General features: G+C 40.5%; 1 protein-coding gene across 2 annotated transcripts in view; it reads left to right on the top strand.

The window, feature by feature from the left end:
- The window catches only part of Neb (nebulin), a 197,348-nt gene that overhangs the window by 90,455 nt on the left and 81,736 nt on the right, over positions 1-25,157 (top strand). The window contains exons 68-83 of one of the 2 annotated variants that reach the window (XM_036184939.1): positions 369-572; positions 1,418-1,522; positions 5,204-5,311; positions 6,359-6,670; positions 7,851-8,054; positions 9,751-9,855; positions 11,085-11,192; positions 12,856-13,167; positions 14,603-14,806; positions 16,132-16,236; positions 16,378-16,485; positions 16,985-17,296; positions 17,930-18,133; positions 18,913-19,017; positions 19,920-20,027; positions 21,342-21,653. In XM_036184939.1, coding sequence (XP_036040832.1) covers positions 369-572; positions 1,418-1,522; positions 5,204-5,311; positions 6,359-6,670; positions 7,851-8,054; positions 9,751-9,855; positions 11,085-11,192; positions 12,856-13,167; positions 14,603-14,806; positions 16,132-16,236; positions 16,378-16,485; positions 16,985-17,296; positions 17,930-18,133; positions 18,913-19,017; positions 19,920-20,027; positions 21,342-21,653 — 2,916 coding nt within the window. The remainder of the gene's footprint in view (positions 1-368; positions 573-1,417; positions 1,523-5,203; positions 5,312-6,358; positions 6,671-7,850; positions 8,055-9,750; positions 9,856-11,084; positions 11,193-12,855; positions 13,168-14,602; positions 14,807-16,131; positions 16,237-16,377; positions 16,486-16,984; positions 17,297-17,929; positions 18,134-18,912; positions 19,018-19,919; positions 20,028-21,341; positions 21,654-25,157) is intronic. The other variant, XM_036184940.1, reaches the window with a different exon arrangement.

Raw genomic sequence — 25,157 nt, 5'->3', positions numbered from 1 at the left:
AGCTGGAACCCTCAGAGAGCTGATGCATCTTACTTCAACTGCTCATTTTGTCAGATGCCTTTTACTTATTTTTTTAAAAGAGAGCATGATTCCACAAGATAAAATGCAATTTTTGCCTCCATATTTTAAAAGACATATACAAAACTTTATTTCCCAAAGTTTCTAGTCCTTGTTCTTCGTTTTTGAGACCAAGTGTCATAACAAGTTCAGTAGCACTTGCTTTGGGGTTGGATCTCATTAGAACATTTATAATCTTTTAGTGGATAAGTGGAAATGGCTGGGCTCCCATTGGGTCTCTGGCTGTGGTCAAGTGTAAGATCAACACAAGAGATTCTAGGTGATAACATCTACCCTTCTCCTCTTCCCAGAATGTGTACAAGGCAGATCTCCAGTGGATGAGGGGCATTGGCTGGGTCCCCATTGGATCTCTGGACGTGGTCAAGTGCAAGAGAGCTGCAGAGATCCTGAGTGACAACATCTACCGCCAGCCTCCAGACAAGTTCAAGTTCACCAGCATAACTGATTCTCTAGAGCAGGTGCTGGCCAAGAGCAACGCCCTCAACATGAACAAGGTGAGGGCCCAGTCTAAGGAGAAACAAAGCAGGAGTGTGGATCATTTAGAACAAATAGCTATGGTCTGCAAGTTAGTCTTTTTTATTTTATCCAGTTAAATTCTTACCCAAAGTACAGTGGTTTAGTTGAGCTCTATATACCCTTATATAAGAATTTCAAATACAGACAGGAATTTCTGCCTCACTGTCTCTTTGAGAAATGGTCAGCATTGCAAATAGGATTCTTTGAGACTTGAGAGATGGTTCAGAGGTTGAGAGTGCCTACTGCCCTTGCCCAGGAACCAAGTCAGTGCCTAGCAGCCATGCAGGGCAGCTAACAATTGTCCGTAAGTACAGCTTCAAGGGATCTGATTTCTCTGACTTCTGTGGGCACGTGCACTCATGTGCACGTACCCACACACAGACCCACATGCACGCACATGATTAAAAGTTAAAAAATATTAAAATCGAATGGCTGTGGGGTTCAACACATTTTAAGTCTACTAGAGTAGTATATTGGTGGCATTGAATCATCTTTAAACTTATGAAAAGTTTTAATATAGTCATAGTAAACATATGGATATATAAAGATGCTGGGGAAACACTTGATTTTGACATTTTAATTGGTTGTTGAGTGGTCTGGTAATGTGTGTGTGTTTGCTTCTCTATTTATTTTTCTCATGTTAATGTACACGTATATTTAGCTATAGTAGATACCCTGTAGAAACCAAGAGATTGAGAGGAGTGTAAAACAAATCCACAGCACAGTAAGCAAAGAGGCTGCTTTTCAATTTGCTCATGGTCTCTCCACTAAAATTACTGTTTAAAACAGTTTTTCTGATTCTTTCATTGTTTTCTCTTCACAGCGCTTGTACACAGAAGCCTGGGACAAAGACAAGACCCAAATCCACATTATGCCTGATACACCTGAAATTATGTTAGCCAGACAAAATAAAATAAACTACAGTGAGGTAAGGCATGTCGGCTCTTTATTTCCTTCATCTGTTCACACTGAGTTTTGCTAAGGTAGGAACATCAGACTTCCATTCATCACAGTTATGATGTAGTCCACTATACTTAGTTTTGTTTTTTATACTCACTATCTTACTTTGAATTGAGATATAACTGAATCAAAAATAATTAGATAGAAAGACAAACACAAAACTAACAGCCCTTAAAATCAACTGATAACAAGTAAACAATAATTTCAATTAAAAGTAGTTATTGCTAGAGCTAGAAAGGTAGGTCAGTGGGTGAAGTACTTGCTGTGGGAACATTTTGACCTGGTTCATATCCATGAAACCATGTGATGCCAGATGTGCTAGTGAGCATCTTAACTCCAGAACTAATGAAAGGTAGGGGTAGAGACAGAATTCCTGAAAATCCCAGGCCAGCTAGCCAGGCACACACCAGAGATGCTATGTCAAACAGGATAGAAAGTGAAAACTGATGCTCGAGGGTGTTGTCCTCTGGCTCCACAAGTGCACTGTGGCATGTGTGTGCCTGGACATACACACATGCTCACATGTACACACACACACACACACACACACACACACACACACACACACACACATGCATGTATGTACAGGGGAAGGGGGTAAAGAGAGGGAGATGCATACACACAAGGATCCACAGAAATTGTGTTGTCCATCAAATTAGAACTTGTTTTTAAGTGTATTCTTCATGTTTGTTTTCCTTAGTTACACCATCCTTAAAATCTCTATGTAGAAACTTCTGTAGTAACAAAATGAGGTAAAATCTATATCACAGATAGGATGGGAACTGATGTAATAGTGGATTAATAAATTTTAATTTCCTTCTTTTACCCTCAAGTCACCATGAAAATTAATATAAGAGGACCCAAAGAGGGATGCATGGATTTCCCTGAGAAGGGAAAATAGAATAAAATTAAATGTACTTAATATATTCAAAATAACAAAGTTTATTAATATGATCCAAATGAGAGTGTTTTTTTTAATTCATCCTTTTCAAAATTGCCCAAGGGCAATGAAACCAATTCTCTTGTCACTGAAGTTCATTAGATACATTAGAATCTAAGGGAAAAACAATTACTTTTGCAGTGCAGAATTACTACTATATAAGTAGTTTCTTACTCAATGTTCTTGTCCAAGTGGAGGATTTATCTGAACAGTATACTGATCTTTAAGCTTTCACTCCCAAGATTTGATCAAATGTTTTATTTTAGCTGTGTTAATCACATCTATTTGTAATAACAGAGTCTTAAAGGAAAGGCATGCTTCTTATATCATATAGCAAAGACAAATCAAAATAGGTGTGATTTCCTTCCTCCGCCATCACAGAAGAGACTCACTATTACTACCCCAGCTCATCCACATTAGAGCAGGATACCTTGGCTCAGCCGAATTAGAGGCAATTCTGCCCTAGCTCATCCACATTAGGACAGGCTCCTGACCCAGCTCAGCCACATTAGGGAGGGTTTCTCTGCTGAACTTGGCTTTGCTGAACTTAAGGCAGATGCGGCTAACTTCTGTCCCAGGTTATACCTGAGGAGAAATGAAGTAGATTTTCTTTTTAGACTAGTAAGACTATATTAGGATATTTTTTAACTCAAATTTCCAACTTGGTTTACTTTCTTTAAAATGCCAAGATTAATTCACCAACCTCTGTTTTCTGAGGATGAAGTTTAGGAATGGCCCTCTTAAATGACTTTGAAAGCCATTACCAACTGCCTTCATCCCACAGTTCACTCCTTGAGTGTCCATGAAATGAACACACCTCAGCCTTTTCTCTTGTATGCTCATCCATCCATTCTAGTCTCCTTGCACGTGTGACTTCCCAAAACAAGCTTTAGAAAACAGCCTTGGAGATAATGAAAAGTGCTGTCTGCCTCAAAACACCATGCCTCTTTCAAAGGTTGGAAAAATTAAAGAAATCTGACCTGAGATGAGGAGATGTTTTCAGAACATTTTCCCCACTTGTACATGAGGACATACTTAAACATTTGTTCTGGAGTGGAAAGACATAATAAATGGATTCTATGATTTGACAGTTAAAAAAGAAGTATTCTAGGGCTGTGGAGGTGACTGGGCAGTTAAGAGAACCCCTGGCTTTTCCAGAGGACCCAGGTCCCCACACTCCACATAGATTAGCCACCTGTAACTCTAGCTCCAGGGGATCAGGTGCCCTCTTCTGCTCACCTCTAGAGCCTCCACACACTTGGCATATATTCACACAGACACATATACATACCCATAAATAAAAATGAAATAAATCTTCTGTAAAATAACATTTGGAAGTAAAGTTTGTGGTGTCTATAATTTTCTCTTAACTGGCTGAATAATTTAAAATAAATTTAAAAGGCTGTAGAGCACTGCATTTGGCTTAATCTCTATCATTAAACTGGACTTTATTGATAGAGAAATACATGTAGCAAATAAAAAAGAAATATATACAACACAAAAAGAGAGTGCAGGAGAGAAATACACACATAGTGAAAGGCTGGGTGTTGACTGATGTTGCCTTTGTCTTGAAATTTTCTATAGGTTTTCCAGAGAAGAAAATGCCCATTCTGAAGTGTCAAAACATCTATAAAAATATTTGCCCAAGTGTGACTATATAAAGGCCTTACTTTTTAAAAGCAAAAGGCACCCCTGTGTCACTAGCGAGGCACCATAGATCTGAGGGTATTCAAACAAAACTGTGCAGACAGACCATTTAATTCGTAGTGCTCATCAGAATCTTTTCCACTCAAAGCTCAGTGTGCCTCTCTAAGTAACACAGCTCATTAAGAGATCTAGTAACTTTTCACAATTAAAATTTGTTTCATCAATGTAAATATTTTGCCAAGCATGGTGCACATATCATTCAACTTTTCTCATGAGGAATCTGAGGCCAGAGGATTGTAAGTTCCAGGCCAGCCTGAGCTGCGCAGTGAGACACTGTCATGAAGTCAGACTAGAGTGTTGGTTTCGATTTGCTGATGAGCAGTTTAGCAATGATTGTGAAGTCGACACTATTTTAGAAGGATACAAACTTGGTCAAACTTTTTGTGACCAAAGAAATTTTTAATAGGTCTTTTGTCACAAAAAATTGAATAGTGATGATATTTTCTCAGTTCTAAGAAAAAAATAGAATCTTCTCTTTTGACTCTTAAGTCTTTGGTATCTGCTGCCAATTTCCAGCAGTTGAGACCAGTTACTAATGAACAATTAACTATTAACAGATTTTAGATGCATTCGCCCAGTCTTATTGCAGCATACTTCTAATTATGAACACATGCTTATAGTGATTTATTATATATTATTATACAATGATGTTGGCTGTCAGGTAAAATTATTCCTATTTCAAATCTGGAGTTATAACATACTTCTTGGCTGTTTTATGAAAGGAGTAGGTGCTTACTGGCTTAAACACAACTGAGAACTGCTGACTTAGTGTCTAAAACCTATAAGGATTTGTACAAGAAGGTGTGATGTTATGATTTACTAAATGCAAAATTTCCATTAACTTAATAGCTTGGAAAAATTCTTTTTTGCTATTATGTTGTTTTACTTTGGTTAAGACTGCATATTTCTACATCCAAGGGTTGTCTTCTTTTGGAAAAAAAAAATGTGGTTTTCAAGCGGATGTGAGTTCTACAACTGAAAGTATCTTCCTTCTTCCCCCAGAGCCTCTATCGCCAGGCCATGGAAGAGGCTAAGAAGGAAGGCTACGACTTGAGAAGTGATGCCATCCCCATCGTGGCTGCCAAGGCTTCCAGAGACATTGCTAGTGATGTAAGTGCTGATTCTATAACCAGTCAGGCCAGCCACTGGCACAAGGGATCACATTTCTGTATTTCTGTAATTTTGTAGAACTTCTCATTGGTCATCATGCACCTCACCACCACCCCACTGAGTAGAGATGGGACAGTGGGTAACCCACTCATGACCCCCCCACGCCCCACTCATCGTCTACACTGCACTGTGCTCCGTTGACCTTGTTTTTGTCTTTGTTAAATAGAGCAGGTGTCTTGTAGTCCAATGGACTTTGTTGAGCTGCTCATGGAATCTCATGATACACTCGGGACAATGATGCCCAAAATGAAACAGGCATGTCTGAGTTTGCCCACACAGGAAGGGAAGTGGAGGATAGCCAAAAGCTGAGGGTTCCTTTGTTCTGAAGTTTATAAAGTCATTATTTCTGTCATCTAAAAATGAAGATAACCGATTCCAGACATGTTTAAAGTTATCAAAAGTAGAAGCAGTGTCCATCTTCATAGCTTTGGAACTTTTCTAGTTATGGTCAGAAAAGGTGAAACCGACCACAGTGGCTGTTTTGCAAGTGTGTGATTAAATAGTACCCTTCTTTCCCATTGTCAGGCAGAATGTCTCTATAACTTCCTCACACCTACTAAATAACACAAACTGTCTATTTCAAAACATATGCCTCCCGGCTTAAAAGTATGCTCCTATAGGCTATATGTAGTTTGAGTAACATATGTGCTATATTTCTCTTCCTTTCCAAGGAGAAGAAGCCTGGGTGCCATTTAGGCACACACCCAGGGTGGTCTCTACCAGGGTGGAGACTGGTAGGGCTTCTGGGGCACTGGTTTGGCTTGTTGGACAGCCTCTTTCAGTGTTCACTTTTGGCCAGTTTTCGCCGCCATGGTTCTCTGGGATTTACAGAAGGAACAGAGAGGTTCTTCTTGCCCCGAGGCATCGCACATCTTGCTGGAAGAACCCCCTTGTCTTCTGATTTCACGGAGGGCACACAGGAGCAGTAGACGGTGATTCTCTCCATCTCCTCCTCCTTCCTTATGCGCTGGGTTGTGTCTCTTTCAGTACAAATATAAAGAAGCCTACCGGAAGCAGTTGGGTCACCACATTGGTGCCCGAGCGATACACGATGATCCCAAGATGATGTGGTCTCTCCACATTGCCAAAGTGCAGAGTGACCGTGAATATAAGAAAGAATTTGAGAAATACAAGACAAGATACAGCAGCCCAGTGGACATGCTTGGTATTGTTTTGGCCAAGAAATGTCAGACTTTGGTCAGTGATGTGGACTACAAACACCCCCTGCATGAATGGACCTGCCTGCCAGACCAGAATGATGTCATACAGGCTCGGAAAGCATATGACCTCCAGAGTGATGTAAGTATCCCTGATACAGAATAAAAACAGATAAGAGGAAAATCTGTGAGATTCTGATTAGTGTCAAGGGCCTGGAATCTATATGCCCCTAGAAGTATGCAATAAATGCCTGAAAGGATTTCTCAATGGAAACCAACCCCCCAAAAGTTATGGGTAAAAAGGAAATAAATACTACCAACATTATACAAGATTTAGTTTCCTGGTGATTCAGGCTTCTTTTGTCTGAATGGGCTAAAGTTTTGACCTCAAAATAGCATTGCTGACCCAGCCACCTGTAATCCCAGAACCTTGGAAGTGGAAGCAGGGAGATTGGAGTTCAAAGCCAGCCTTAGCTATAAGACCCTATCAAAAGAGAAAGGAAGAGAGGGAGGGAGGGAGGGAAGGAGGAAGGAAGGAAGGAAGGAAGGAAGGAAGGAAGGAAGGAAGGAAGGAAGGAAGGAAAAGAAAAAAGAAATGAAGTATTACTGGTGACTTTTTGGCCAACAAAGTAGAAATGAGAGAGAATACATGTTGGCAGAAGGTAATGGAGAGTGGGAATAAAAGTGTATTGTTTTTACAGTAGTTTAATAACTGTTTATACTTTAAATTTACAGGGAAAATATGAAGACACCCTTGCTTTTTCAAAACAAATTATCTTATATTGGCAGTTAGGTCATCCTCTCAAGAATATACTGGATAAATACCTAATATCTTTACATCTGCACATTTCCTTTACTTACTTGATATTTGGGGATTTTTAGAGATGGAAATTAAGGCAAGGGTTTTGTGATTGCCATACTTTGTGCCATTGGTCTGCTCACGTAGTTTAATTTGAAATGATTAGAACACAATTTCCAAGGCTTAGGAGCACTGGTCCTCTATGAAAGATCTTGTAAAAATCTTAAGGACAGGATAATGTCCTTTTTTAAAAAGCTCAAGAAAAAAATATTTAGAGGATTCCAGGGTTAGTCAGGGATGGGGGTCTGAGTATGCTGGTATCTTTGACTGTTCAGCAGGAATTCTATTCCTTTTTTTTAATTAATTAATTTCTAAAGGTTTTTGGACATGTGTATATTATATATTGAGCATATTTCTACAAACACCTGCCTACCTTCAGTATTCCTGTTTCTTGAGTGTGATATATTTTGGGATGAATCAAAAAAGAACAGTTAATACAGCTTTCTTACCTGTTGGTCTTCAGAATCTGTACAAGGCAGACCTTGAATGGATGAAAGGCATTGGCTGGGTCCCCATTGGTTCCTTGGAGGTTGTTAAAGCCAAGAGGGCCACAGAGATACTAAGCGATAACATCTACCGCCAGCGCCCAGACACATTGAAATTTACCAGCATAACTGACTCGCTGGAGCAGGTGCTGGCCAAGAACAATGCAATAAACATGAACAAGGTGAGTCTTCCCTCTCTGCCAGGAAGCCCGCAAGTTAGCACAGGGCAAGACGAAGACTGTGACGTGCTGTTATGTCTCAAAGATTATGCTAAGGCTTCTCAGACCTTCTAAAATGATTGAAATCGGCATATGACATGTGTTTTGGTAACTCTCCCCGCCCCCCCATCTCTCTCATCCCTTTGACCCCAGCCCCTTTTGTATTATCCCCCACCCAGTCTTGCTTTTGTGGGCTGTGTGTTGCTTTTTCTTCCCCTCGACTCCTCCAGATTCTTTAGCTTTTTCTTGACCTTCTTTCTAGTTTTTGAAGGCTTTACCTACATTTACACTCATTGACACTCTATTACATTGTATTTATTTACTTACTTACTTATGTTGTGTGTGTGTGTGTATGTTTGCATATATACATGTGTGCCATAGCATGCATGTGGAGGTTAGATGACAACCTGTGAGACTCAGTTATCTCTTTTTACCATGGGGGTCCCTGGAACTGGGCTGTCAGGCTTGGCGGCAAGCACCCTTACCCACTGAGCCATCTTACCATCTCTCTCTCTCTCTCTCTCTCTCTCTCTCTCTCTCTCTCTCTCTCTCTCTCTCTCTCTCTCACACACACACACACACACACACACACACACACACACTCACATAGAGTACAAACTAGGGTCCCCATATTATAACAAGTGGTTTTGCTTTCTGAGTTGAGATTACTTGTTTTAGTATAAGTGTTTTTCTATTGAGATACATTTATTACTTGGTGATACATCCAAATATTAAACCCTTGTTAAAAGTACTATGAAAAAGAGAGTGAAGTTGAGAGGGGTGCTTTAGGGGAGCCCAGAAGAAGTTGAAGGAGATTTGATCAAGATACATTGTATGCTGTGCTAGTCAGTGTTACTACTGCAGTGATGAAACATCATGACCAAAGCAACTCAGGAAGGAAAAGGCTTACTTGGCTTACACATCACTGAAGGAGGTCAGGACAGGAACTCAAGCAGGGCAGGAACCTGGAGGCAGGAGTAGATGCAGGGGCCATGGAGGGCTGCTGCTCACTGGCTTGCTCCTCGTGGCTTGCTCTGCCTTTCTTATAGAACCCAGGACCACCAGCCCAGGGATGGCACCACCCACAATGGGCTGGCCCTCCCCCACCAATCACTAATTTTAAAAATGCCCTACAGGCTTACTTATAGCCTGATCTTACAGAAGCATATTATCAACTGAAGTTCCGGTCTATCAGATGGCTCTAGCCTGTGTCAAGTTTGGCATAAAACTAGCCATCACATGTACACTTTCAACATTTTCAAAGAGTAAATTTGAAATATTACTTAATATGCATACGTTCTACATATAAAGCCTGGCATGATGGTCTATGCTTGCAATCCCAGTACTGGGAGGAAGAGACAAGAGGATCCAGAGTTCAAGGTTATATGTAATGATTTTGAAGCTAAACTGAGCTGTAGGAAACCCTGTCTCAAGAAAGAAACAGCAAATACCATGAGTCAAAAATTCTTTCTCAGACAGGTTTTTAAATACCACAACCCAACTATACTTTGCAGAACTGTTGAATTCTTCAATAGTTAAAGTATTTATTTATAAAAAATTTTAGTAAGGAATGTAGCCTTAATAAATTTAATTCTACGTTGTACCAAAAAAATGACAGTTTCTGTGGATACCAAAACAATTTTTCTTCTTTTTTTAATAGCGTTTGTACACTGAAGCCTGGGACAATGACAAGAAAACCATCCACGTCATGCCCGACACACCAGAAATCATGCTGGCCAAACTCAACAGGATAAACTACAGTGAGGTGAGTGTCCAAAGAGGCAAAATGAGGGATCATAATGTTTCCCTAAGTTAGGTGCTTTGGCTAATTGATTACCTGCCCTATAGCTGACATTGTTGGCAAAAGAAACAGTTCACCCTTGATTTAACCTTGGGCTGTGTTGTGGGTCCACAAGGAAAGCCAAGCTTTGGTTACCAGTCAGGAAGTGGACTTATAGAGCAATGTCCTGAGAATGCCACTCCTCTAGAACCTTCCCTTGGGTCAGCCGTGGGTACAAGGTCGCTGTAGTCAGCTGCCACAAGTGTAGTCCTGCATCTACGTATTTACGCCCAGCTTGAAGATACTCAAAAACACTGAACCCATTCTGAAAGTTAATGTAGATTTTTATTGTCATTGTTCCCTGAATCATATAGCATGTAACTATTTACATATTTATGTTATAGTATGTATCATAAGTAACCTGGAGACAATTTAAAACATATCTAGGATGGTCAGGCAAAGTAGGTCATGTTTGTAAATCCCAGCACTCAGAAGAAAGCCTGAGGCAGGAGGCTCATGAGGGTGAGCATGCTCTGGGTCCAGGCCTGCCTGAGCTTTTTCAAGACTGGAAAAGGAAGATACATACAGAAGGATGTGTATAAGCTACTGAACCCCATTCATATAACGAACTTGAATGTCAAAGGACTTGGTATGGGGAGAAAATTCTTAGAACAAAGTCTTCTCAGACACTGACCTAAAGCTGAGTTCCTCTGCTCTCTCTCTGGTTTTCATTTGATATTACTGCAGATGTTCATCTGTTCATCTCTGTCTGTTCAAATATTTTCATAATGGCCATGATTCCAAATCAATCATGGGCCACTGTAGTAGTCCATATGCACTGGGCTTTTCATAAAATCAAATATATTCAATTTTAAAACACTTTCCTTACTCTTTCTCCTTCCATATTAAGATGGCATTTTTTAAGATTCCAAGGCACTAGTAAGTGTTGGACTTTGATATGCACTCATGTGGGAAAATGAATTTTTTGCAACCACATGTTGATGCACCCCCAAACTGTTTTCAGATTTATCAGTTAGGAAAACCCGATGTTTCAAACATATGCCTGAGCATCTGTGGCCTGTGAAACGTAATTACTTTGAAGCCACTGGAACATTTAGGGGATTCATTTTAACTGAAATGAGGACAAAAAAAATTTAGCAGGAATCAGCTTCATTTCTTCTGAAGGGAGTTGTGACTAAGGACTCTTTCCACAGAAACTCTACAAAGTGGCGCTGGAGGAGGCTAGGAAGCAAGGCTATGACCTGCGCCTGGATGCCATTCCCATCCGAGCAGCCAAGGCTTCCAGAGAGATTGCCAGTGACGTAAGTTGATTTTTATTTCTGAAGAAGCGTTTCTTTCATAAAAATGTTGTCACATGGGAGCTTGCAGGGTGTTTCTCTCCAGAACTTGCTTGCACTTCCAAGTTTCACCCTCCTCTAGTGGCTCCCCTCCTCCACAGAGTTAAAGTGTGAAGGGCAGGAAGGAACTGACCCTTGCCCATTATGCTTGTCAGTCAGATAAAGACCATCTGTTTCTTTAAAACAGTAATTTTTTGTTTGGGTTTTTGTTTGTTTTGTATTTATTTATTTTTACATACCAACCACAGTTTCCCCTCTTTCCTCCCAGTCCCTCCCACCACTGCTTCCCCACCAATCCACTCTTCCTTTTTTCTTCAGAAAAGGGCAGGCCTCCCATGGATATTAACCAGCCATGGTTTACCAAGTTGAGGTGATTCTAGGCACCTCCTCTCCTACTAAGGCAATCTGGAAAGAGGAAAGGGTCCCAAAAGCAGACAACAGAGTCAGAGTCAGCCCCAGCTCCCACTGTTAGCAGTCCCACAAGAAGACCAAACTACACAACCGTCACATACATGCAGAGAGCCTAGGTCAGTCTTGTGCAGGTTCCCTGGTTGCTGGTTCAGTCTCTAAAGCAGTAATTGTTTTTAAAGACCTGATTTTTTTTTTTTTTTTCATTTTGTTTTCTGGTACTGGGGATGGAACCTAGGTGATGTCTCTGTCACCAAGCTGTGTCCCGGTGCATATTTTATTTTTGAACCTCAGAAATTTGGCAGTAGTTAATCCAGGCATTTATGAAATTCAAATGACTGACACAACAGGTAGCTCTACCAATGTGGGTATGATCTTTTCCCTGTTGTTTCCATGTATTTACTGTGGCATGGAAGAAGACTGGATGGAGGCCATGGCTGGATGGTGGGCATGGTTTAGAGTTTTTTCATCCTTTGTAACTCTCTCTGAACTTCTCTTGTAAGACAACACTATTGGGAATTGATAAAGTATAAAGCAAGTGGGACTTCTCAGTGTTCATCCCCTTCTTCTCTCCTTTTCTATGAATAAGAAACATCTTCAGAGAGTGTCTGTGTTCTCTGCACCCAGCCACCTCCTTAAAAGCTCTTCCCCTGTACCAGTCCCAGACCTTAAGCTGACCCTTCCTTCATTTATCACAGTATTCTCAGCTGCTAAGCTGGGAATACCTACTCTCTGACTCTCATGGTAAAGTGGGCCATGATATGTTGTTTTTGAACTTGAAAAGTCGAAAGATTCTAAACCCCAAGGAATGATTCTCCTGACAAAATATTGGTAATATTGATGGGCTAATAAAGAGAATAGTTCCATGACACATAAACTCTACCTAGATGTAATGCATGTCCTTGACCAAGGAATTCATTCTAAGGTCTAACAACAAGAGAGATATTCTAAAATATTTTTAGTGTTAATGGTTTAAAAAACACTATATGTTTACTATCAATGTATACTGGGTAGTGGTAGAGAAGGCAGGATACAAAATATAGGGAACCCTGCAGTCTAGGCTTAGCCCTGGTACAAACATGGTCTGTGACCATCTGGATCCTGTTTTATAAATGGGGTAGGTGATAGATGTCTTTGTTCTATGTGATAATAATGGGGGAAATACAGAGAAGTAGTGTGTGTTCTTTTCATCAGATTTACATACCTTTTCTTTCTTCAGTATAAGTACAAAGAAGGCTACCGCAAGCAGCTGGGCCACCACATTGGGGCTCGGAATATCAAGGATGACCCCAAAATGATGTGGTCCATACATGTGGCCAAGATCCAGAGCGACAGGGAGTACAAGAAGGACTTTGAGAAGTGGAAGACCAAGTACAGCAGCCCGGTGGACATGCTGGGCGTGGTGCTGGCCAAGAAATGCCAGATCCTTGTAAGCGATATTGACTACAAGCATCCTCTACACGAATGGACATGTCTGCCTGACCAGAATGATGTCATTCAGGCACGGAAGGCCTATGACCTGCAAAGCGATGTGAGTGGGTCTAATATTTTTCAGCTGTATGTTCAAACAGTTTAGTGGGGAAATCTTAAATTCTCAGTGTCATGCAATCTTTGGGGAGTCTGATAAAAACCCATGAACCCCTTTTTAAGGCAATGTTATGAGATATATAAAATAAGCATTGGGCTCAAAGGAAACCAATTCTCAATCATACTGAGAATGATTATGAAAATATTAAACCAAATCTGAGATATGATAATACGTATACTTATTTGTTAACACATTAAATAGTTACAGCCATACATATAATATCTAGTTCTGGGTATAATAACTAATTCCAAAGACATGTGAAGGGCATAAATTTTTTAAGAAGTCTGTATCATCTGCAATAATACAACAGTGTCCATAACACCTATTGCTGACTAATACACAGGTAATATTAATAGTACTGTAATCTGTTACTTGCTTGAATGCTATGTTTCAGTTAAATGTTAATACAAATATGGATGTTAGATTTAGTTATGTCCAGGTTTACTGATGACAAGTTAAAAATTTTTTATTTAAAGCAAACTAATTTTCCAGTTAGATTGATTGCATTATCCTTTTACTGACTTACTTTTCTTATATGAAGCATCAGTAGTAACGATTGTGAATGAATGCTTAGGAATGAGTCATGTACATTTTGACCAATTTCTAGGAAACTGAAATGTTACAGTGACCTAAAAACACAAGGGACACTTCCTTATTGGTATAGTACCTTCTTGTTTTGATTGATTGACTAAATGGTTGCTTTTGGAAGAATTGTAAAAGTAATGGTATTATAAAAATACAGGGGGAAAAAGGTCTTCAAAAACCATAAAAAGAAAATGTTGCCCTTACTTATAAGAAGAGTTCTGTTATACCTGATTGTTTAAATTCAATGAAAAAAAAAAAAGAATTCCAAGGCAAGTGAAAAAGACTTAGAAGAAATTCAAGGAAAAGTATGATTTAGAAGCACATACATAAAGTCATGTGAAAATACTACTTCTGTTTGCACAAGAAAGTGTGTTTATTCACAAGTGGTCAGTCGGTAGTATTCACCACGTAACTGTGTCTACCATGTAACCATCTGTGAAGGCTGCTGCCGGACAGGATAGGAGCCCACTGTGTTCCAAGAGGATGATTCCCACATGAAGAGGTGTGAGCGCCACATTAGACAGCAAGCACCTTTCTTCCAAAAGTCAGGCAGTAATGTCCCTAATGCTGTTGTGTTCCACTGAAATCTAATGTTGAAGAGATTTTATGGGTCCTAGAAAAATGGCAAACATCAGCCAACTTCAGGGACAAGGTATTTGATAAGCCATTTTAAACAAAGATGGATCTCCCTAAAATTGTACATAAATACAATTCAGTAGTTATTTGTATGTGTTCAAAGTCAAATGCCAGGATGACTAGGTAATGGCTTATTGCTTAACACTTTCATCTTTAGGCTGTTTACAAAGCTGATCTTGAGTGGCTGAGAGGCATTGGATGGGTTCCTATTGGCTCTGTCGAGGTTGAGAAGGTGAAGAGAGCGGGTGAAATCCTGAGTGACAGGAAGTATCGCCAGCCTGCAGACCAGCTCAAGTTCACTTGTATCACAGACACCCCAGAAATTGTCCTAGCAAAGAATAATGCCATCACAATGAGCAAGGTGAGTCCTTAGTGGGTTTCTGCCACCAGAGTCAGGCCTCCCATGGGCTTGGCCTTCGAGGTGGGAAAAGTCCAGATGAGCCAGGGAGCAACCATCAGGAAAGGGCCTCTTTCTGCATCCTCCCACAGAATGACTGCAGGGATTCTAGCTAGCCTCCTCTGCTTTTCTCCAACTGTGCCCTCTAATCATGTGTGCATGTGAAAGCCGAGCCTGGGGTCATCTCCCTACACCACTGTACATGCCCTGCTCAGCTGCGACCTGCCTCTGCGTGGAACACTGGCCCAGGTGGAGCAGGCAGCAGCCCCTGGTTTTCTTGGTCCGTGTTTCATGGAACAGCTTAGTTGCCTCTTTTGTTCTGCTGACCTAGGCTTTGAAAATCCACTTTTGAAACTTAGCTGGTATCCTTGCTTGCAGTGTTATCACACAAGATAGAAGACTGTTTTCTGCAGAGTCTCATCCTTTACCAAATCAGTAGACCCTGATAGGTGCATTTACATTTTAGGTTGAATGGAACTTACGTAAGTTCTCCTGCCCCTGCCTGGATGTCTTTCAGTCATTCTGATAGTGAGAGTGAGCTCTCAGAAGAAATTAGAAATTGCCTCTCAGACACAGTTTGCAGAATAAAACTCCAGAAACTTGTTTACACTACACCATACCCATCAAGAACACCACAAAGAAGAACACACAGAAAGAGAAAGACAAAGACAGAAAGAATCTACTATGACTCAAGGCATTTTACATATTATAATCCTTCAAATAACCAACTATTTAAAGACACTGTTAACCACCTTTAAATAGGGGGAGTGTGAAGCATACACACCCTTCCCAAGAGCTCTCATCTGACAGTAAGTTGGGTTGCACTTCCTCTAGAGGCTGACTTCTCTGCTATGTCATGCCTGTGTAACCAAGCGCTCTCCAGAAGTTCTAACAGGAAGCTCATGGTTTACTGGGTGAAAAGGATTCACAATTAGGCCATCATATTGGTTCATGAGAACTCTCAGGCCATGCTCTAGTTGTGTTCAATGTCGCCATGTTTTACTGTTTACTACCTTTAAAAGGCTCTATTTCTTGCCAGGCGGTGGTGGTGCACGCCTTTAATCCCAGCACTCCAGAGGCAGAGGCAGGCGGATCTCTGTGAGTTCAAGGCCAGCCTGGTCTACAAAGCGAGTTCCAGGAAAGGTGCAAAGCTACATAGAGAAACCCTGTCTTGAAAACAAAACAAAACAAAACAAAACAAAGGCTCTATTTGTAGTAAAATACACTGTAGTTGATAATAACTAACATGCCTGGGTTCAGCAGAAGGTTTCATCCCTTCTTCTCCACAGCATCTATACACAGAAGCTTGGGATGCCGACAAAGCCTCCATCCATGTCATGCCAGACACTCCTGAAATCCTGCTGGCCAAGAGCAATTCTGCCAATATCAGCCAAGTAAGAGAGGCCCTTGATGACGTTTATGTTTCCATAGAAGCTGTTAACATGTCTTTCCACCTTAACAATGTCTTCCCTGGGAGTGGCCTGTTGGGTTTCTAAAACAGTTCCTTTTTCTTTTGTGTTTTACTTCCTGCCTAGAAACTGTACACCAAAGGATGGGATGAATCAAAGATGAAGGACTATGACCTGAGAGAGGACGCCATTTCCATCAAAAGTGCCAAAGCCTCCAGGGACATTGCCAGTGACGTGAGTTCCTTCCCTTCAGATCCTGAACTTTCCATAGTGCTTGTTATTGAACCACTTGGCAATTACTTCTGCATGCATTTCCCCAGATCTCTCTTCCTCGTTTTGTAGAGAATACATTTTGGAATTAAAGTTGCTTCACGAAAAATTCTCAAGAATGAGGATATACCAATCATTACATTCTTTTAAATTTAATTTATTCTCTATTATGTGTGTATTTGTCTGCATGTATGTCTGTGTGCCCTATGAATGGCTCAAGGAAGCCAGAAGAGGGCATCTGATCCCCTAGAACTACACAGGTTGTGAGATGGGAATAGCACCTTGTCCTCTGAAGGAGCAGCCAGTACTGTTAACCACTGAGCCAACTCTCCAGCCCAGTTATTTTCATGATAGTAGAAAAGCATAAAAATTATACTAGAATATTAGAAAGTTGAGGTTTGAAATTCTCGTGCATGTCATGTGAGCTTAACTTGGGTTTCTCGACTGGTTTCCGGCATTTTAGTACAAATACAAGGAAGCCTATGAGAAACAGAAAGGCCACCACATTGGAGCCCAGAGCGTTGAAGATGATCCCAGGATCATGTGTGCCATGCATGCAGGGAAGATTCACAGTGACAGGGAGTACAAGAAGGAATTCCAGAAGTGGAAGACCAAGTTCAGCAGCCCAGTGGACATGCTGGGCTTGGTTCTGGCCAAGAAGTGCCAGACTCTAGTCAGCGATGTGGACTACAGGAACTACCTGCACAACTGGACTTGCCTGCCTGACCAGAATGACATCATTCAAGCAAAGAAGGCCTATGACCTCCAGAGTGACGTATGTAACATGAGCTTGGGGAGATGGGGAGTAAGGAGGCAGGGATATTTGTTAGTTGTTCATTGGGGCCTCTGGGTATAGATCTGTGGTCTGTGAATAACCCAGGCCAGGGAGTGTTATTCACACTGTTCAATAGAAAAACCATGGCAAGCAAAGTACAGAGATGAACCGCTCTACTGAGGTTGTATCTTTTATTTCCAAACTATTTTTTCATGCCATTTGTAATTTCTGGCAAGTCAAACAGATACAGTAAATCTGAACGTTTTAAAATGGTTATCACCAGTTCCAAAACACTGAGCAGTATGGGAGTCATTTTTCACAGGGTTAAAATGGAATGAGGTTCAACCAAAGTTCCCTTTACATTTTTCCCAGTTATGTAACTGTCTAGCATTTCAAATAATTATATTGCAGAATTCATAAATACTATTATATTAATGGATAGTATAAATAACTATGCTTTCACAAATTACTTTCATCATCAGTATTAGAAACCCTGGATCCTGTAAGAACATAGTTCTTCCTTGTGTGGTACCAACATCCCCCATGTTTCTGCCCCTCTCCTCAAACCCTTGGGTTTTCAGCCAATAGAGGGCATGTCTAACATCAGAACACTGTGGTCTGACATCTTGGCAGAGTGTATATAAAGCAGATCTAGAGTGGCTGCGTGGCATTGGCTGGATGCCAGAAGGCTCTGTAGAAATGACCAGAGTGAAGAGCGCTCAAGACCTTGTGAATGAAAGACTGTACAGGATACGACCGGAAGCCTTGAAGTTCACCTCCATTGTTGACACTCCAGAAGTTGTCCTGGCAAAAGCCAACTCTCTGCAAATGAGTGAGGTAAGGACCATCCAACTACTAAGCTTCGTATTTCTGGATTCAGTGCTCAGAAAAAGACAAGAAAAGCTGAGGGAACAGACTGTTTGATTCAAAGAACTCCAATGAGGGGCAGATCTGAGGGTCTCTTAACTAGTTTAACACAGCCACATTGGAAGTAGAACTCTTATAGGGGAAAGGTGGCTTTCCCTTCCCATTGGTACTTTGAAGCACTAAAGTGGAAGATGTTACTCCGTAGCTATTCAAGGACATAAATATTGAACTCTTATTAGTACCAAGGCATGGAATACAATACTATGTAACAGCATAGCACTGAATCAAGATTCTGCAGAGAAACAGATCCAATGTGGCCTTTCTATAAATGTAAATGTAGAAAGAGATTACAATTTTAAGAAATTGGCTCATGCAATTATGTAGGTTGGCAGTTCCAGAATCAGCAAGATAGATAGAAGGTTGGAGACCCAGGGAAGAATGACAGCTCAATGTTATGGGTGGTCTGCTTACAGAATTCCTTCTGAATCAGGGAGGTGAGAGTAATATAGCCTTCAACTGATGGATGAGGCCCATCCACACAATGGAGAGCATATTGTGTTATTTGAAGTCTACTGAATAACATCAGGCAATATGTCTGTATACCACTGCCTACTCACTAAAGCATCAAATTAGTCATTACAAGAACATAGTGAAACATTTGCTTTTAGATAAAATTGTTTCTAAGGCTTAATGTTTCAGCTGTCCATTCTCTGCTGCTGAGTTAAAGTTATGTTTCCTTTTGTCTACAGAGACTGTATCAGGAAGCCTGGAATAAAGATAAAACCAACATCAGCATCCCCTTGGATACTCCAGCCATGCTGCAGGCCCAGATCAATGCTTTGCAGATTAGCAATGTAAGAGGGATAAGAATGGAGTACAAAAAGCCCTGTCTTCTAGCTGATGAGTAATGCCCAGGATATTGGTGCTGAATTTTTTTTCTTTAGCATCCATGGATAGAAGCTCTGTCTCTTAAGAGGTTATCATAGCCAGGTTATCATATTACACCTTTAATCCCAGCACTAGGGAGGCAGAGACAGGCAGATCTCTGAGTTCGAGGCCAGCCTGGTCTACAGAGTAACTTCCAGGACAGCCAAAGATACAAGAAACCCTGTCTTGAAAAACAAACAAAACAAAACAAAAACATTGTGTAGATACATGGCTGAGTGTCTAGACTGTAGGTGTTCTGTCCTCAGCCTTGAAACCATCTCTCCATAGCCAATGACTGTGGCTTAGTTCCTTATGTCTTCCTGGAAATAATTAAACCCTGCCCATGCACCTCCTTGATCAACAGTGTCTACTGTCATCATAGGTCTTCTGATGAGACCTTCCTGTTTGACATTCCAAAATCAAAGTAAAATTTATAATTACATTCAAAGAGCATGAGATAATATCACATTCCTTCAACAGAAAACTCTGAGTTAAAGGGCAAAATTAAAGGTAAAGCTTAGCAGGTCTTCCTGGACCTTAATGAAGCATCATTCATTCTGAAGTCTCCATGTGCTGGGGAAGGGGGATATTTTCAAACACACACCAAGTTGTAATGAAAATAAATGTTCAGTCCTTGGTACCACTAGATGCTTAGCTTTAAATTTTACATCAGAAGTATTCTCTGCTACAGAGCAAGCATCTATCAGCAAAGCAACTCAGCCATGCATATTTTTCCTACACTGCCTTTACATTATGGATTATGATGTCTGTTATGCCTACTACAAGTCTGTTTTCATTTTCTAAACAAACCTGTGCTTTGGCTCACCAGAAACTCTACCAAAAGGACTGGGATGAAGCCAAGCAGAAAGGCTATGACTTAAGAGCAGATGCCATTGAAATCAAGCATGCCAAAGCCTCCAGAGAAATTGCCAGTGAGGTAAGTTCCTTCTGTCTGCTTTGGGGTTTTCTCCCCCATAAACAAATAGACTATCTCAATAATCCTATTTTATTTTTTTAATCTATGAAAACAGTTGCATTTTGTCCTGTACATTCTTTATTGGTAACAGCAACATGAAGATGCTTTTAAATTTTGGGGCAAAAAATTCAGGAACCAATACCATGTCATTTTATCCCCAGATATTTCTGGCATTCTCCACAGTATGAATGATGATCATTCTGTTCAACACTTAAGACTGAAATCATATTTCACATCAAATATTTTGTGCTAAAGGCTTATGTATAATATTTTAGTACCATTTTCAAGTTCACTTCCTGCTAATTTGAAGTTCACTAGCAGTAACATGATTATCTTCCAAGCTGTCTCCTTCTCCCAGCTCCAAACCTTAAACACACCTTCCTTTCTCTGTTTCCTCACTTTGCCTTATCTGTACACATAGCTGCTTCCTCCTCCTCAGGCCTCCTGTTCACCTCTTAGCCACCAGTACTTATACCTTAATCCCAATTCTCTCCGTTTGATCCAAATATTTCCAGGTTGTCCAAACGTAAGAAAGAAAAGGGCACCATCTCCCCCCAGAGCTTATCAGACAGAGGTTCTTGTCCATGGCCTGTTACCATTTCCTCTTTAAAACCAGGGATCTCGCTTTATGAAGAATGTATATATATATATATATTTTTTTTTTTTTTTTTTTCTTTCTCGAGCTGAGGACCGAACCCAGGGCCTTGCACTTGCTAGGCAAATGCTCTACCACTAAGCTAAATCCACAACCTGAAGAATGTATATTTTTTCCAGTCTCTAAAACCATGCCTATGACTCTTGCCTATCTGAGGTCCCTGCAGCACCCTAACGTCTGTCTGACTGAGCCCTTCACCTACCCAGCAACCTTATTACACCCACTGTGCCAACTTCTTCTGAATGATAGGATAGGGTAGGACCTACCTCACCACAACACTGTGAGAATTAACTGTAACTGTAACTGCCACTGTTTAACTATTTTTGAATTAAAAATCTTCTCAGTTTGGTATGGATGAACCTCACACATCTGAAGCTCTTGTAGTGGATCTAAGTAGTGATTGCTCAGAAATTTTAGCTTTTTACATTATTCTAATTCACCATATTGTTTTCTTCCTATTTTATCCATCTGCCTAAAATAGTCCTGATTTCTTTAGACTGAAATACATGACTTCCAGTGTTGAGCCAATTTGCATTAAGATTAAGATTCTGAAATAACTTAAAAGAAAAATATCAATATATTATGTCTTTTTCTCTGTTTTTTTTTTCCCACTATCTTAGTACAAATACAAAGAGGGTTACAGAAAGCAGCTAGGCCACCATGTGGGTTTCCGCAGCCTGCAAGATGACCCCAAGTTGGTATGGTCTATACATGCTGCCAAGATCCAGAGTGACAGAGAATACAAGAAAGCCTATGAGAAGTCTAAAGGAATTTACAACACACCCTTGGACATGATGTCAATTGTTCAAGCCAAGAAGTGCCAAGTCCTGGTCAGCGACATTGATTATCGCAATTACCTGCACCAGTGGACATGCCTGCCAGATCAGAACGATGTGATCCAGGCTAAGAAAGCCTACGAGCTGCAGAGTGATGTGCGTATGGCATAGCCTCCAGGGAGATGGAGTGTGTGCGTTTAAGTGTAGTGTATGGTCAAGAGGCATCATTTACACAGCACTCGTCTAAGACCTAAGGCCTTCTGGACAGCCCAGGGCAACAACAGAAGCTATCCTGACATTTTCTATCTTGTGAAGGATTCTGGTAGCAGGATCCTATTCACCAAGACTTTTTTTAAAAAAATAATTCTTATTCTTTGAAATTAAGAAGGAAATTCTGGTCCCGCTGTTCTGCCCATTGCATGACCAGATGTCTAAATTTCAGAAACAGATAGAAGCGTAAGGAAACATTGGTTTAACTGAATTGATACACATAGAAAATAATATAGAGGTATTTCTAAAGGGCTCCTTCCCTAATATTCCTACAGCTTTTATCCCCAGTGGTTCATGAGAGACAGACTTGAAATAGTGAGCACAAAAACTCAATCCAATATAAAAACAAAGCTACGTGCCATTGCCATCTATTATTGCTCCACCCACTGCTGTCTGTCACCTCACCAAGTGCCACCTGTGAGCTATGCTCCAGTTCCCCCAGGAGACCACGAACCTCTCCAAGAGACAGGTGCCAGAGACAGAGTATGCATGCAGAGATTCAAGTTGAATCTCAATGCCATTTGGCTGATATAAGTAGGGGTTATGTGTGGTCTTCAAGTATCAAATTCCACCGGCTAACTTGAGTCTTCCTGCTATGGGTTTCTCTCCTCCACACAGAATGTGTACAAGTCAGACCTGGAATGGATGAAGGGCATCGGATGGTTGACAGAGGGTTCTGTGGAAGTGATGAGAGTGAAGAATGCTCAGAATCTTTTGAATGAAAGGTTGTATCGTATAAGGCCCGAGGCCTACAAATTCACCAGCATTGTCGACACTCCGGAAGTGGTCCTGGCGAAAACCAATGCCCTCCAAATCAGTCAGGTAAGCTGATGTGGTTATGTTTCCAGGATAAATCTCAGGGGAATTCAGATTGTGAACTTCAGATTGCCAATATCACAGGAAATAAGATCTGGGGTACAGCTGATTCCAGATCTTCAGAGTCAGTTAGCTGTCCCTGCTACATTTTGGGTCAAAACAACTGGGTCCATTTTAATTGACACACATTTTAATTGCATTTGAAGTTGCAAACTAAAATGCTACTTAATACTATAACAACAGAATTGCCACTTATTTATAGCTATTCAGTGATGATGTAGGCTGAGAAGTCCAGGGGTAGTCTCATCTTTACACATCATGACAGTTATTTTGGCTAACAAAGCAAAGTCCTAATTAGCATTGTCTGTTATCAGAAATTGCCTATAATATTGACTTAAGGGTCACATAATTAGATGTGGAATTGGACAAGAATTTTTACTGTCATATTTAAACTTAGATTGTATCACGCATGCATTATTCATGTTGTTCATGAAGTTGTTTGGTATTTGTAAATAAAAATACACACACACACACACACACACACACACACACACACACACACACACAACGTGGTAAGTGACTTCCTAACCTGCCATACTGTTTCTCTTCACACTTACCAGCCATTGTATCGCGATGCCTGGGACAAAGAGAAGGCAAATGTGAATGTGCCGGCTGACACACCAGTGATGTTGCAGTCCAAACTCAACGCCATCCAGATTAGCAACGTAAGATGCTGCAGGATTTGCTTCACAGAGTGCTTTCTGTCTGCCACAACTTTCCTTAGTATATTCAACAAAAGTTGTGCAAAAAAACTACTATTTCTAGTCTTTAAGACACTAGAAATTTGTATGTCTCCCTCTGCTTTTTATAGTGTAGAGATACATCCTTGTTGTAAAGGAAAAGGCAAAGGTTCCTCAAAAAGAAAGCAAAATATAATGTAAACGTATTTGTAGCATAATGCTTGGTTTTCCCTTTTCAGTGAACCATCATTGTTTTTTCCTTTAAAAGCCAACCAATGTTTAGTTGTGTGATTTTTTTTTTATATGGCTATCTCTGAAATTTGTCACAATATATATATGAGATCCCTTTACTACAAACCATTGAAAATGTGCTGAAAGACAATTTCAGTGGGAAACTAGTCTGTCCTACAAATCCTGAGATGACTTGTGTTCAGCGGAAGCGTTAGCAACAGTTCATTTCTTTACCATCAGTAACGTAGCATCTTATTGTCACTGTCACATGCTGTGTACTGCTAACAGCAGTTCTTGCTCATCATGCCGACTCAGCAGCTCCCTCTTCAGACTTACTGTGGTATTGCAATCCCCATTTGCAGAAACACTATCAGAAGGCTTGGGAAGATGTCAAGATGACAGGTTATGACATCCGTGCAGATGCCATTGGAATCCAGCATGCCAAGGCTTCTCGGGATATTGCCAGTGATGTAAGAGCTCTTCCTTGTCCAGGTTCAACACACACTGATTCCTAGACACATGGGAGATTTGACTTAATTCCTCAGGGACTCATTTAGAGTGGATGGAATGCCAGTAATTTTTACTAGTGTGTTATTTTAAATTTCCAAATTCCAGAACAACTGCTCTTAGTTCTACATTTCCTATATTTATGCACAAAATTTATCTCCCCTCCCCCATATCGTTTCAACATCAGTTGATTCACAAGAACACAGTTTTGTTGGGTTAATGAACATAGAAAATGTTGTTATTACACCAAGTGTGACACATATACTATTTGTGGTTCCTGAGATAATTTTAGGCAGTACAGAGACAAATATTTTTTAATTGTAAAATCTTGATTTTAATTAAAGATGTAAATTCAATTTAAAAAGTAATTTTAATTTAAAATGAACTCAAATTCATTTTAAGGTAACAGAGATGCTGATTCTCCTCTATTTATATGTTACACATTTAAAAATCAGTTTTAAAATAAGTTTACAATTTCAAAATAACTCTAAGCAATTAATTTCATGTAACATGATAGGGAAGAGCACAGGGTTGTGGTTGTTTATGATAAAAACATCCGAAGGTAACAGAGACTGTAGTCTGGGAGACGCTGACGAGGCTTGAAGGGGGAGATGTCCAGGCGACGGTTCTTACCTCCAGGGTACCCACAGACACATGCTTTTGATGTAACAGAAAAAAAATTACAGCATGAAGTTAGAGAAAAATAGTGTCCAAAATAAAACTGACCCAAAGGAGGTGGGAATTGTTGTCAGTGAAAAAATGTTGTCTTCATGAAAAGCGAGCTTGAAAAAACTTATCCTTCTTCTTGTGCACACATTTCCCAGTATCTGTACAAGACTGCTTATGAGAAGCAGAAAGGCCACTACATTGGATGTCCCAGTGCCAAGGAAGACCCGAAACTGGTTTGGGCAGCAAACGTGCTGAAGATGCAAAATGACAGGCTGTACAAAAAAGCCTACAATGACCACAAGGCCAAGATCTCCATCCCAGTGGACATGGTGTCCATCAATGCTGCCAAGGAGGGCCAGGCATTAGCAAGCAACGTGGATTATCGGCAGTACCTGCACCAGTGGTCTTGCTTCCCTGACCAGAACGA

Source organism: Onychomys torridus, chromosome 4, assembly GCF_903995425.1.
Source record: "Onychomys torridus chromosome 4, mOncTor1.1, whole genome shotgun sequence".
Taxonomy (NCBI): Eukaryota; Metazoa; Chordata; class Mammalia; order Rodentia; family Cricetidae; genus Onychomys; species Onychomys torridus.
This window is presented reverse-complemented; position numbering and strand designations above follow the sequence as displayed.